The sequence below is a fragment of the Podarcis melisellensis genome (assembly GCF_964234715.1).
Source record: "Podarcis melisellensis genome assembly, chromosome: 4".
NCBI lineage: Eukaryota > Metazoa > Chordata > Lepidosauria > Squamata > Lacertidae > Podarcis > Podarcis melisellensis.
This window is the reverse complement of record NC_138531.1, coordinates 80182891-80198564: the sequence shown is the minus strand read 5'-3', so window position 1 is coordinate 80198564 and position 15674 is coordinate 80182891. Positions and strand designations below refer to the sequence as shown.

Below are 15674 nucleotides of genomic sequence, written 5' to 3'. Positions count from 1 at the left end.
ATTAAATAAGCCACATGCTATCACACTGGATAACCAAAAAACAAAACAAAAAAAAGAAGGGAGGGGATTCTTGTAGGTAAAAATGAACTGTCAGTTTCAATGTGCTGAGCGCAAGACACAAAATCAATATTTTATAACAATACAAATCCATCTCAGTCAGCTTGAATCACGCCTACTGCAGCTTTTTGGAAGGCAAGTTAAAGTCTCTGAGGTACTTTTCCCTTCAGGTTGTTAGCACCTTATGTAAATGGAGTTTTGGTGCACTGAGAGGTTAGTGTCATTAGGAGATTCATTTTGAATCAAACTCGTCTCTTACTTCCCTCACCCCATTCATTGGCAAAAATAAATTGCTACCTCTAATGGCAGCCATATTTTGTGTTGCATGTTATGGTAGTCTTAGTCATAGTTTTATCAGGGTGAAGTAGGTTTTTAAATAAGATCTTGGTGATATATAAAACGACAGATTCTACTGTCCCCGTTTCTGGTGTGACAATGCTTTACTTTTCAATTCAAGGGATTATCCTGTGCACAGAGTAACACCTGATGCTTACACACCCAAGAAATTCAAAGAGTCTTGGACAGTGCAGATGCACAGCCAGATCGACATCAACATTTGCTACAGCTGCAGAAAGGTCCTTCCACGCATGAATATCACTTGCTGAATCAGGGGAAATATCTGTGATTTCAACAACAGAGACATTTGCCTCATAAACCCTTGCTTGCACCCAATTATAATTGCCTCTAGGACAGAGGTGTAGCAAGGTCAGGTGGTACCCGGTGCGATTTTTTTTTTTTTTAAGTCATCACAAACATTGCAATTTTGGGGAACGTTGCCCAGAGTTGTTGAGCTTTTTGGGGGGGATGGTACTCCAAAGTTGTAGACCTTTTTATAGGGAGGGTTGGCCGTGAAACTGATACGCCTGCAGATCATGCAAATCCAATGATCACGTAAAACCGTGTCAGAGCCGCCAACCAGGGGTGCCAGCACCGATCACCAAAATCAGACTGCCGATCGCATAAAACCCGCCGGGCTTGCAAGCGCTGCCCTCTGGGAGGTGCGAACGCCACCCGCCGGGAGGTGCCAGGCTGATCGCTGGGCATATCTGCGCGATCGGTGGGCGAATTTTCATGACGACGATCACACCAATCGCAAAAATCCACTTGCCGGGGGTGCAATGACGGCCACGCTGATCCGCCCGGGAGGATTTTGTCACCCCCCCCCAGACATGACACCCAGGGCAGACCACCCACCCCCAGCCTCCTTGCGACGCCCCTGCTCTAGGATTCAGGGCTGCTTAAGGAACAGATGTGGCTAAGAATGAATGTTCTAAGACTATAATTTTGTCTGGAGTTGTAACCGTTTCTGTAAAGGCATCTATTTATTTAAAGCAGATAAAATATTTTTTTCTCCAATGTGTTTGTGTGGAAAAAATACAACTGAACTATGTTAATACTTCAATGGTGATTTCTTTAATGCAACACAGATCAAAATAATAATAATAACAACAACAACAATACTATATTGATGATGGTGGTCCTTACAGTCTCAAACCAACATCATCAATTTGCTAAATAATATTTTTACGTGGACCTGGAATTAAAAGTTTAAAAGGAAGGAAAAAAAACATACTTGTTAACAAATCACAAAATCAGGGCAGGCAGAGTAACGCAATAGACAGCACGTAGGATTGACTTATTTGAAAGGATTGGATCCCGTTTCTGCCATCACAAGCTAAATTAAAAATGGCAGTGATTGTGTTAGCTTCAAATTGAACATGCTGAACACCAGGGTCAAGTCCTGGAGTGGTTGCTTGCTAAAATGGAACAACAACAAAAACGGAAAGACACGATTTGCATTTAGATCAGAAATAAAGATTACCACAACAATATACAAAACCGTGTGGAATTCTGTATAACAGTGAAACAAATCTTTAAATATAAGTGGAGGTGTGTATTTAGAGATTGTTTTATCATTTGCCTTGGAAACCTATTTTCTCTGGTGCCATATTAAAATACAGAAAGTTCCTGTATTTCAACTTCAGTGGCACATACTCAAAACCAAAAGCTTTTTTTTTTTTTTTTTTGAGATTAATTGCTCCAGAATAACTACCAGTCCCTGGATTATAAATTTATGCCACACGTGCATAGGTAGTGAAAGGAGGAGGGACCTATTTTACGATTATTAAACTACCTTGATGTTGCATGTAAAAGCTTAAGCTGCTAACTATTTTGTATTAAGTGATACTGAGTATGTGCCCCAAAGCTCTGACTACATTCGTTTTAGTCAGAACAATTATCTTATTAAGAGACAAATTATTTCCACCTTACTCCCTGACAGCAACTGTAATTTGTACACATTTGTACACTATTGAGATAAATCAAACACAAGCCAGCTGCACTATCTACCCAATACCACTGCTTTTCGCAGTGAAGAGTGAGATCCCGTCCTAAACAAAACTGATCCTCTAACAACAGTACAGTATAATAGTCTAGCAAATCCTGCTTTTTTTTTTCTTTTATGAGCTATGCAATGTTGCTTGAAGATGAATAAATTGAGGCTGTTTTGAGAAAGGAGCATGATTCCAACAATGAGGTAGTGGAATGACGTGGGCTTCTAATAAAAATGCACTGACAAGGATGTTCATCGAAAATGCACTGCTGATACAGTGTGACATGCACAGGGAGAGACAGTGCATGTGTAGCCTGCAGTATGCACTGGCTGCGGAAAGAGAACACGTATTTGGCAAGATGAGGGAGGGAATTCCCCCCCCTCCCCGGAAAATGCACTTCTGGTTGGGTGAAAGGGAATGGGCATGGAGAAAGCATTGCTGGCAGCAAACAAATTGGATGATGGATAAACAGGATCTAATCTCTGCTGGCTGTGGAGCAAGAGGGATGTGCATGGAGTCTACACTGCAGGCAATTTGAAAATACACAGCAGCAATGAGCGGGAGGCACATTAAATGTGCTCCGCTGGCCCTGGAATGGGTGTAGATGAAAACTACAGGCAGAATCTATGTGATATTGGAGGAAAAACGAGGTCTGCATGAAGAATTCACAGTGTGTAGAGAGAAGAGGAGTTTGTGCTGATGGAGTGTGAAGAACTAGTTGTTCCACTATATGAGCAGACAATATTAGCCAGTAACACTGACAGACCATAGAAGAAAACTCAGCAGGTTAGGAGGGATTTCATAGGCAGACACATATGGAGGTACCTAGATTTTGACAATAAGGTTACAAGCTCTTGCATATGTTTAGGCTTTGTCCATCCCACTCAAAACAGTGGGATTTATCCATACCAAGCTAGGGATGTAAAAAGCAGACTGGCACAATCCCATAACTGATGTCATGTTGGAAATGGCATTAAGAGAAATGTAGGCACCAATGATGATATTGGATGACATGTTTTATAGGGATTCCCATATGGTTTTTCAGTGATGCATGCGAGTGAAATGTTATACCAGAACTCCATGTGTTCCCAGCATTCTGTCCTTGTTCCTTCACACTTCTCAGCTACATTAGTTATGAACAAAAAGTGCTTCTCTGCCTAATCAAGCCAATCACCTCCAGAAGATTCTACGAAAATGCTGTGCGCAGGATGAAACTTGTCAATCAGAAATGGAGGGAGAAAGGAAGAATAGACAGGATTGGAAACAACTTAAGTCTACCAGGAAGGGAGCCCTATACAATCCAGATTTGCCCTAACAGCTAGTGCACTGAAAATAGGCCAGGACACCTCTAAATTTTCTGCCTGTGGATACAGAATAGTTCACAACTCTCATTACAGAGTTGGAACATAAGGTGACTTCAACATTATTCAATGATTAACTCAGGTTCACACTTGACAAAGAGCCATAGCCAGTCCTGACAGTACCTACATGATACACATGTTTTTGAAACATATAAGGTGTGCACCCAAGCCACATGATGTTTGGACCAGCTCTTTGATGAGATTCTCTGAAAGGCTGACTTCTGTTTCAACATGTTGAAGATCTGTGACGGGAGCTCTCAATGTCTTTTCAATTTTATGAAAAGCAGCCATGATGGGGGTCTCTGAATTGGGCCTGTGGGGGGATCTAACCCTTTATCCCCACATTGAATTCTCCCTTCCCCAAAGCTGCTGTTATTGTGGTGGGAAAGACTTGACCAGCTTAAGCAATGAAGCTTGTAAGTTTCCTCCTCCACAGCTACAAGCAGTTTCTGGGGGACAGGCAGTGGCGGAACAGTTACACTCTGCCTTCCCCAGCTGTGTCCCCAGTCCAAACTGGGCCTTTCTTCTTTTCTTGTAACAAAATTGCAACTCCTGTGCAATGTCTAATTTGGACCCTCCGTTGTTTAGTACAAAATTGCAATATGCCAAAAATTCACCACAGGTTTCACAACTTCACCAACTCTTGTTCCCAGATTACCAGTTTCCATTGCAGTCAACACCAATGACATGAGCAATATCTACCCCAAGATTATTTTAAAATGCACCCATTTCATATCCAGCTCAAAATGGTAATAAATAATGTCAGTATATTTATATATGGGCAAATGGGTGATTTCTGCCTTAAAAATAGGCACAGAGCACACTGTTCCTCTGCCCTATGTGAAATATCTCAATACGTAATTCTCTTGGAGTCTTTATAGGATCAATGTATATTTTTCCTCATCTAGAGTAAAGAAAAAAATACCAACAGCATGTGCTAACAGCCCCATTTCATTCATATATGTGTACACACACACATTTTTACTGTTAAATAAATGTCTAGCATCTAAATTTATGGCACAATCAAACTGCCTCATCCACAGCTTTACTGAAACAAAAAATGAGTGCTTTTTGGAAAACATGCCATTTAGTAGGATGAAAAGCTGAGGAGCCAAATCAACAGCTTCCTTTAAGCTTGGGCAGTCCCATAAATTTGCAGACCAAGTAACAGTTTTGCTTCACTAAGCAAAGCATGGCAATTTGATTTCTCTGGGATAGTGAAGCACTATGCTGTGGGGGGAGGGGGGACGGACTGGCCTCAGAATCAGACATTTTGAAGACTTTGGTGCAATATCATTTTAGTCTAGATAAATAATTCAGTAGAGGCCATTAAAAATTAACCAAGGAAGGAATTTTCATAGGAGAAGCATATGAACTGAAGCCGAACCAATTCTGTTCATTGCTAACCTAGGAGGTTTAACGGGCAACCAATTCAATTCTTCAGTAACAGTAAGCATGTGTTTGCTTTGTCAAGACAGGGCCTGTCTTAAATCTACTGCATGTGCTTTATTCCTATGACTGCTAATGGCTGGAATCCACATACCATTTATCCCAGGCTACTCAAATCAATTGAATTGCTCCAGAATAAGTGCATTGTGGACTCCTGCCAATGAAGCAATGCATGTGCACTGAGATGAGAACCAAGTCTTTGTCTCAGATGCAGACCACACCTCTGGCACCTCTTTACAATCTATGGGAGCAAAATAAGATCACACAGAGCAATCCATGCCTTTAAAAGAAAGCTCCTGTTTAAAAAACATATGCCACAGAAAATACTGGAAGTATACATCATAACATAACATATTCTAAGAACATGTAAAAGGTACCAAGTGACCTATAAGTGCAAAGAGTAAAAAATATCAAATACCTGATGTAGCATACTCTTTTCATGTTATGTACAGGGAAACAACTGTACAAGCATCATCCCAAGCAGAAGTCTAAACAAATAAAGCCTTCTTTGAAGAATAAAAATAATAATGACTTCATTATTAAAGAATACAACATCTTTGGGATCTGGAAGATCATTTCTGCCTATCAAGGCTGTAGAAATACATGAATTTCTGTTATTAAAATGCACATCTCTACAGAATGCCTCTAGTGTGGCTACTTTCACATGGTTCATTCCCTTAATTCCAGGACTCTACTATTTTTCTCAATCACCAGAGTGCTCTACAGATCACAGAAGGGAATGAAATACACCTAACACATGTTTGTTGAACATCCTCTTCAGTGCATTGTCTTAGGCACTGTTTATTTTCTAGTGTACAAATATAATCTTCTTATTAAAAATAAAATCATCATGGTCAAAATTAGTGGCAATTTGTAAGCTGTGGAATTAATGATTTCAAAATCATTAGCCACTCAAGTCTATAATTCGATGCACATCTGCCTGTAAGCAAGACCACTAAACAGGACTTCCTTCAGAGCCACCACACACCAGATTGCACTGCACAAAATGGTGCTTTGTGAATAATTAAGGGTCAGTTCTTAAGACCCTGGTTCATGGCAGCATGTGGGTTGAGTGTAACACTGCTGATGAGGGCAGGGCAAAATGCAGGCACAAAATGAAAGGCTTGGATCTGGTTAAATAAGGAAGCATCACACACCAAGTCAGCACTGATACAGTTAACTCACATGTCGTCGGTGCAGTGTGGTGCTTCCACAGGCTATGTTTTGGAAGTGTGGGAAGCACCTTACATTGCTTCTTTTCAGGTCAAAGCATCATGTAAGAATTGAGTTCCACATATTCCTGCCTACTGAAAGTGCCTTGGAGTTGAAACACTGACAATAGTTTGATGAGTTTGCAGTTCTGAGACAGACATGTGTAAAGATCATTCTCACATGACCCGTACGCAATCACACAAACACCCTATGAATGCAATGTCTGCAAGACTTGGCCTACGGACACTACATTCATGCAGAATATACCACATCTTCAAATTGTGGACTCATCCCTATGTCCGCAGAGCCTTGCCCTGATTCATAAATCAGCCAATCCCCTTACTATGATAAAACAAACAAACACTCTTCTCCTCCTCCTCCTTTTCAGGATGATTGTCATCAACTTATAAATACTACTAGCAGACAAATGAACAGCTACCAAAATGGGTCCTACCAACTGGTAGCTACAAACTGGGCAAACAATGTTATTATCTTTCTGATCCCCTCCACAGACCTACTTGCTACATGCCAGCCATTTCACCTAAACAGTCGTGTGTTTTAGGAGAACAACATTCTTGTTGATTGTAGTGAATAGACTTCCAGCATAGTAAACAATGTAGTTTTCACTTCAAACTGACATTACAAAACTGTGATCATTCATACATCATTGGAGTGTTAACAAAAATGATATTATTGCTAGTCAGATGTGTACTTGGTGCTACTCCCTTACCAGCAAAATTGTGTGAGCACTGTTGGTAATGGAAACTGCTCTGTCATGCACAATCATTGTTAAAAGTGTTGCTAGTATCCCTGGAAGATACTGAGAGTGATTTACGCTGCTCCCATTTTACTGTGACAAAAATGGTTGTATGTGTGATGCCTTCTGTGCTTGCTAGCCTTTGAAAGAAAAACAACAACTGGATGTAAAATGAAAAAGCAAGAAAATGAAAGACAACACAATTTTAATGGCACATTTTAGTCATAAATGGAAGGGGAATTTTATCTATGGGTAACTCTATTGTTTCTTCATACATAACAGGCTACAGATCAGCAAAATGCATATGGTGAAAAATTGCAAGAGAGATAAGGACTCCCAAATGGCAACGTTGTTTCATAGGATTTTAAAAGATGCACCACTGTTTTGACCTGCAGCTAACTCTTCCGGCATATTACAACATCCTCTTTCCAGCTCAACTTTCAGCACCCTGCAGCACTTCTCTACACAACTGTCCTTTTAAACAAAATGCTATAATAGTTTTGCATAAAAAGCATGCAGAAACAGCATGATCCTCACTGATGTAAAACAATGAATAGCTGTTTATTATCCAGCTTGGAATAAAATTTTGTGTCCCTGGATTCTTGCCTTTCAGAGTATTACAGCCACAAGGGGACAGTCTGTGTAATTTGATGTAGTCTCAGGGCCTTCAATGAGAGAGACTACTCGCACAAGGGTAAGTCAATCATTCTCCATCCCAAATCTACAAAAAACACACAAGCACTCAAGCAGAATCAGGTCAAATGTGAATCCCATTCTCAGGCAAAGTTAAATAACTGTCAAAATGATTTGGCAACATTTGCTATTTGTACCATTGGCCTGTTTGTCTGTGCATGGAAGTTTATGTGCCCTTCAGCATATTACAGAAATGTGTGCATGTATTGTATGTGTATCCATAGGAATATACATGCATATGTACAATATGAATTTGTAAACGGCTGCACACCTGCAACCACTCACAAATACATTCTGAAAGTATACAAAATAAACCCACCTGGGTTCATTAGCACTCTGCTTCTAAACATGTTTTTTTTAAAAAAAACTTGGGAGACCCATTGATTACCACTGAACTACTTATTGCCAATTAATGCCAATTAAGCATGCTTAGAACTCAGCTTTCAGGGTCTAGCACACAGCAATAAAGTAAATATGGGGTGAAAGGCTAAGATATGACCATTACCTCCCTCCTCTAGGATAATGGAAGACATGGCCCACCCCAACCTTGTTGCATGTAATTTGCAAAAGCAGTTTCCCCACTATTATCTGGGATTTCTGTGGACCATAGCCTGTATCTGCATGGTTGCAAGCAATATACATTATTGACTGGGATCCAATGGTCTGTTTAAGTTCATGGAAAGGCTTTGCTGTAGCCTAATGATGATTTTGTTTGAACTGCTGATCCCCATGCCATATTACAAACTGCTTTAACAAGCTCTTGCTCTCTCCTTCAAAAGCAGTTTACTATGTGGCATGTGGGTTGCTGTTTAGGAAAATATGTCTGAAGTCCCCTTAGGATCACAAAACTTTGTTTCACTGTTGACCACTGGGACCACAGCGTCACCAGCGTCAATTGCCCAAAGGGATGGGGAGTTGGGAATTATGTTTCTTGTCCACTTGCTCATCCCAACCCTCCATGTGAAGTGCCAAATGACTTATGAAACTGAATATACTTTAAAAAGCAGTTTGTGACAACATATGGTGATCAGCTGATCAAAGTAAAAAGAAGAGATAAATCCCATATGGCTTACTCAAGCCCTTGCACATGCTTAAAATCATCCTTGGGAGTTTGACCTTTGTAAATAAACATTCCGGTTCTTGATTTTTTTTGGCAGTTCTGATATAGGCTACATTAATGCAATTGAAAATCAATGTGATATAAGCAGCCTAGCTGTGGGCAAGAATACAACCATTATATGTTCTAGCTTTTCTTCATTAACCTTAATGCTCTTATTCAAATGTATATTATGTAAACCAATATTTACTTATGGGAACTTAAAAAGGAGAGGTTAAACGAACTCTTATAATTGATTTACGGAAGGAAATTTAGAATTTTCTACATCACAAAATATATATCGTTTTTTAAAGTAAGTTTTACTTTCTTAAAAAATAAATAGGACCTCTGAAACAAGCTTTTTGCCTAGTGGTGTTCTGCTTTATTAATTTACTTTTGTTTAAGCCCTGTCATATTAGACCACAATGGGGTTGTTTCTATCGTGAAAATAAATCTTTAGGCACATCATGTGATGCTGCGTCACTGAAAAGATGTCAATACAGCAACCACTTTTCAGCAGCACTGCTTATATTCAGTGGCAACAGACATGTCTTTAATGGACTAACAGTTCGCCAATTTTCTTCTCTTTCTTAAAGGAAAATAAGTCTAAAAGTTGGTATGTGTGTGAAATACAAACTTTCACACAGCAAATACCAAAAGCTAAATTTATTAAGATTTGAAAACAAACATTTTAAAAATTGGTTTGCAGCCTTAGGCTTTAGCTCTGCAAGTACTAAACTGAAATTCTATTTTTAGAAAGTCCTGAAAATAAGGGGTTTGCAGCAAAAACACCATTAGATCCCTGATTCCAGTATTATGCATGCTCTTGTAAGATTAACACAATAGACTTGCCTACCCTTGGATGTTAGAGCCAATATAAAATTTTGCGCTAGTTACTGTACTATTAAGTAGGTCCATACATTTAGAACTGTAAAATTATCAAGCTATAAAAACTAATTTTGTTTCAACTCTAGTAAATACAGAAAGACATTTTAATTTAAAAAAGCTGTAGCACTAAGAGTATCATATGCATCTATCTATACATGAAGAACCATTTATTGTATAAATGTTGTAGTTGTCTCTATATTGGCATTTAGGAAAGTTATTCCCTTGAACCTGATTATTTTGTGCATTGGAAAAATATTGGTGTAAACAACTGAGAGTTCACTAGATGTCTTCATTATCCACTTACACTAGGACAGATTCAAAGCAAACAGACAGACAAACAAAAATATATCTTATTATAGAAATCCATCTAACTTGCTAATCTACCTTTCACAAGTGAGTTGAATCTGCTGCTGGTTGACAGTGCTCTTTCTATCTCAGGTTAAATACCTGGGATTTTATGGTTGCTGCTATTACTCTGCTTGACATTTCCCCACAGTTAGAGCAAACATTTCTCAGTATAAGCTAAAAACATTTAAAACAAACAAATGTAAAATTATATATACTGGAAAACTTCTTTTGGTCCTCTCTTTCCCAATTTGTGTCTTCTTTGAAGAATTCATGGCACAAGTTTGCATTATAATATTTTATATACCTAATCAAAGTCCTGCTTCCACAAGACATGGAAAAGTGGCTTCCCGAGTGGTTTAGTGCTTCAGAAAAACAGATACAAATGTTAAAAAAGTGCTCAAAAAGAATCTAACTTTATATTTATATATATACTATATATCAAGATGGACTTTAGAAGCACACATCCCTTTTGTTCACAGAAAGGGCACATGTAGGTGTCTTCCTTTAGATGATGCCAAACTGCTTATTAGCAGGTTTCTGCAAGACTGACACACCCATATTTATCTCCTCCTATTTTTTGGCACTTTCATGATATGTGGCTGTTTTACCTGTTGTCCCTGCTAGGCTCCGGTAACTTGCCCGGTGTACAAGCACTTTAGAAACTGGGATTTTTGTTCTAGGGATCTCACTTTTGGTAGGCTGGTGGTGTGCAAGATGATGGCTATTACTGGTATCTGGGCCATGACTGCCATGTGGCGACGTAAAATGCTTGATACTGATGGGTATCTTGGAGTCCTTGAGTGAAGTTGTATGGGTTTTGACTGGGCATGTTGTTGTTACTGGAGACAGTGGCTTGCAACAAGACACAGAGGTGACGTCTTCTGCAGAAGTAACTGTGGCTGTGTTTTCATCTGGATCAGCATACAGATCATAGAGAGCATCCCCACTGTAGCTGTCCCTGGGAATTACCTCTTTCTGGATACTGTTGGCATTGTCCTCCTCTGGCCCAGGTGTTGTGGAATCCCAATAGCCTTCATCGCTGCTGGGGATGGCTTCCTGTGGCTCCTTTTCCCTACACTTCTGGTCATTCTTGTGGCTGTGGTGAACCGGAATCTGGTTGAAACCAATGTGCTTCCCAGTTGTCGATGCATCCTGAACCTTTTTGGTACAACCGCCACCTTTGGAGCCCTCGGGGGATTCTTTCCCTCCCCCCGGGGTCTCCTGCGGCTTCTCCGCTTGCGACAACACATCCCAGAACTCTGGGGCGCACGTGTCCCCCACCTGTTCAGGGCTGGCCATCTCTTCTCCTCCTCCTTGATAGGTCACCACGCTGGGGGGCTTTTTGGAAGCCCCCGCTTTGCCAACCCCAGGGGCGCTCTTGTCGCTTCCACCTGCGCCACCGCCACCGCCGCTGCCCACGTCCTCCTCCTGGTCGGCAATAATGTCCCCACAGCCTGTAAGAGAGTCAAAGCTTTTCAGTGAAGTCACGTCAGCAAACATCAAACAAATACGGTCAATGGACGGCTCAGAGGGTGGATCAAGAGAGGAAGGGTCAGGGGCTGCCGCCGCCGCCTCTTGGCTGCGTTCACACTCGGGTTCAACAGGGGGGGAAGGCTCGATGGGGATGTCACCTGTTATGGCGCCGTCCTCCTGGGTCCCTGGGCCATCGCCATCTCCGGGGGGCGGCTCGGGGCGGCTTTCCTGCGCCGGGGGCTGGATCCCGGGGGGCTCGGCTCCCACTGGTGGTGAGGTACGTGGGGTGGGCTCCCTGGCACCGACGTCCTGCTGCTCTTGGGTGGGCACGGCCTCAGCGCTGGGGTGGGCCAGCAGCAGCATCTGGTCCCCACTGGCCACCCCTGAGGGGGTCTGGGGGGCTGCTGCAGCAGTCACCGCCGCCGGGGGTCGTGGCGCCTCCTCTTTGATGCACTCCAGGCTGGCCGTGAGGGAGCCGGGCCTGAGGTGGCTGGCCTGTCCCTCGGCGCCGTCTCCGGCCTCGTCCTCCTTGCTGGGCTTGTCCCTGCGGTGCCATCTCATGCTGTTGAAGAGCCCCTTCAGCCCCCCGCGCCCTTTGGGTCTCTCCCCTTTGCCGCCTTCGCCCGAGCGGCCGTTTTTGCGCAGCAGAGAGAAGAAGCGGTGGGACTTGCTCGCCGCCGAGCAGGGGGAATAATCCTTGGGGGCTCCGCCGCCGCCGCCGCCAAACTGGTCGTCCCCTCCGCCGCCGCCGCCGCCGCCTCCCGGTTCCTCCTTCTTGCCGCCTTCGAGCACCACCTCGGCCAGCCCGTCGTGGGTCTTGCTCCTCACCATGCCCGGCTGCCCTCCGCCCGCTTCCCCGCCTTTGCCTTTGCCGCCGCTCCTCACGCCGAAGATGCTGGGCATGGCGCCGCCGGACTTCCTGCGCTTGAACAATTTGAAGGCGGTTTTGTTGAGCTTGCCCGATGGCGGCGGCTGATCGCCCACCGCGCTGAGCTCGGCACAGTCGCCGTGCACCTCCATGGCGGCGGCGGCGGCGGCTGCTGCCTTCCCCTCCTGCAGCTCCCCGCCGATGCCTGATTCCTTTCCCTCGCTCGTTCTCTCGCTCACTGACAGCCTCCTCGCTGCTGCTGCTGCTGCGGCCGCCGCTGCCTCCTGCCCGTCACCATGGCAACCCCGGCACGGCTAAGCAGCTTTTACTCAGCCCTAGGCCTGGGCCTGCGCCAGGCCTCCGCCGCCGCCGCCGTCCATCCGCTCGCTCCGCAGCCAACCTGAGCTGTTACAGCAGCCCACAATCAAAGCCAGATAGCGGGGATGGCGGGAGGGAAGGAGGGGCGAAGGGAGAGGCGACTCCCCCCTCCCCACCCACCCCACCCTCCGCGGCTTTCCAAAAGCGGGGAGGGGGAGGGCTTATATAACTTAATCCATTTGGGGCTGCTGTGACTGCGGCTGCTCGTTCGCTCGCTTAGCATATGCCTGGGCAGGGACGGAGGGAGGGGGCTGCTTTATTTGGGGCGCATGAGGAGGCTGTTGCTTACACACCAGAAGTATTGGGAAGCAGGGGGGCGATGTGGATCATTCACCTGCACAACTCCTTTCCTCACGCTTTTAAGCTCCTGTTTTATTCCCTCCCCAGCACCTGGCTTCCTTTTATTTAAAGGAAGAGGTGGTTGGGCTGGAGCCTTTCTTCACTACAGCACAGCGTCAAGTTTCCCAACTCCATTTTTTGGGGGAAAGATACTCTGCATATGCTTGAAGGCACTTTCTCATAAGGGAGCCTGAGCATTAGAAAAGAAACCAAAAGGGTCAGATCCAAATTGCATGCTGGAAACCCTTTTAAGAACCAAGCGTTGGAAAGAGGGCATGCATCTCATGTAGCCAGAAGGATGGAAACAAAGGGTGCATTTTATTATACAGCAAGTCTAATAAACTGGACAACTTTCATGGGGTCTGGTGGCATTCCTCTTCCAAAAGCCTTTCAAAGATGTGTTTCCCTAGAACCTAGAACACATTTCAGCATCAATACCCAAATTGTAGAAAGAAAACATTCAGGATTTTCAAATCCTCTGCCCATGTTACTAGTAAGGATGTGAAAACAACTTCTCAGTTCATCAGAAATTTCTGGACCAATTAAAATAGTTTTGGTGTGCATAAATAGTCCAATGTTAGGTACAAGTACAGTAAACAACAGCAACCTGTACAGATAATGCAAAAAGTAATTTGATTCAGAGCTCAGTCCTGTTATCCTCCAGAGTTAACAGCAGCTGGCGGGGAGGGTTGCATCAGGAGAATAATGCAGGAGAAAGAGTTAACCACCCCTCCCCCTAGGCCCACTTCTCCAGTCACTGCTTCTTCCCCCATGACGGCTTTAAGGTAAAAACAAAAATGTCAGGAAATCCAGTCACAGATCTCTCATGTGACATTGACAAAGTCCTTTCTTACTTACTCTCCTGAACAGTTACGGGCCAGCTAACTCTTCCAGAACATTTTGCATCCACAGGATGTCGGCTTGAATAACTCCCACAAGGCATACTTGTGTATTTTTTTTTGTGTGTGTGAATGTTTTATCCATGTAACTTGTTCAAAAATGAGATCTGAAGCTAGATTTCTACATATTTCTGATAGATGTAATCATTTCTGAGCAAATTGTGGGGATGAAACATTCCTGTGAAATGATTTTCTCCACTATCCACTACATGGAACAGCTGCATTGGGTGTGGCCCTGGAGATATGGAGGAATGGATCCTGTTGGGAAGTTAGTCTCCTGAATTCCTTTGTATTCCCATCTTCATAGGTTGCGTGACAGACTATATTTGCAAGAGACCATATCAGATCCATTATCATAACCAATTATCAGCTGCAGTATCCCTGCCCAAAGAGCTGCTTACGCCATATCAAAAATGCAAGTGAGATTACTGCTTCTATTGTTCTGTGTAATGAGAATCACAAATGATTAAATAACATTTAAGTAACACAGAAGAACTTATCTTGTGTTTTAATACCCACTATGCTTAATGCGCTCACTGGAAGGACAGATCGTGAAGCTGAGGCTCCAATATTTTGGCTACCTCATGAGAAGAGAATACTCCCTGGAAAAGACCCTGATGTAGGGAAAGATTGAAGGCACAAGGAGAAGGGGACGACAGAGGACGAGATGGTTGGACAGTGTTCTCAAAGCCACCAGCATGAGTTTGACAGGAAGACAGGAGTGCCTGGCGTGCTCTGGTCCATGGGGTCACGAAGAGTCGGACACGACCCAACGACTAAACAACAACATGCTTAATGCCTACTCTGCTAACTGTGGACAATATATCTTCCTAGCTGAAGATCTTGAAGCAGTTCTTTACAAAATTCTAACTACCACATGAAACCAAAATATTGTGCATATTCCAGTGGTTTTCAACCAGGGTGCCATGGCACTCTGGGGTGCCTTGAATGGTGATCAGGGGTGCCGCGGGCAACACTGTCCTCTGTCCCTCTTTCCTTCCTTTCCTCCTCAGATGCCCTCTGGTATCTCTACCTCCCAAAGACTTGCACAGCTGTTTGTTGCTGCAGCCCTGGCTACAAGCTCCCCAGGCAAATGCTGCCTCTGGGATTGGTCAGGGGGTGCTGGTTGCCAAGAGCTGAGACAACCTCGGAGTAAGCAAGCAGGCAGGCAGGCAGGCAGGCAAGGGAGCCCAGCTAGCCAGTCCACCAGCCCTTGCTGTTGGGAATGGACAGACAAGTCCTAGGCCCCTTTGGGGCAGTGTGAGGAGGCACCTCTCTTTGGGGCAGGAGGGGGGCAACTCAGAGACCGGGGGGGGGCACAGCAGTTGCCCAGAAGACTCTCAAGGATGGGGAGAGACAAGGAGGCTGAGGGACCACTCCACAAGGGAGGGTATTTGAAAAAAAGTGAGAGGCTGCCAGTTCTGCAGGCAAGGGGTGATACAACTTGGCTCCTGGGAGCCACAGGGACCGCAGAAAAAAATTAGTTGGTCAAGGGATCCGTAGACTCAAAAAGGTCCACCTGA

General features: G+C 43.8%; 1 protein-coding gene and 1 long non-coding RNA gene across 3 annotated transcripts in view; one reads left to right on the top strand and one right to left on the bottom strand.

Moving 5' to 3' along the window:
• LOC309369003 overlaps positions 1–9506 on the top strand; it is a 68627-nt gene extending 59121 nt beyond the window's left edge. For both annotated transcript variants that reach the window (XR_014167998.1, XR_014167999.1), the window contains exon 4: positions 7452–9506. This is a non-coding gene — a long non-coding RNA (uncharacterized lncRNA). The remainder of the gene's footprint in view (positions 1–7451) is intronic.
• A 10-nt stretch (positions 9507–9516) lies between these two features.
• AMER2 (APC membrane recruitment protein 2) lies at positions 9517–14684 on the bottom strand. Its single transcript, XM_081909368.1, has 2 exons — positions 11826–14684; positions 9517–11648 (listed from the first exon to the last, which is right to left on the bottom strand). The coding sequence occupies exons 1-2, from the start codon at positions 12685–12687 to the stop codon at positions 10765–10767; spliced, it is 1746 nt and encodes a 581-aa protein (XP_081765494.1). The 5' UTR covers positions 12688–14684; the 3' UTR covers positions 9517–10764.
• Positions 14685–15674: the final 990 nt, after the last annotated feature.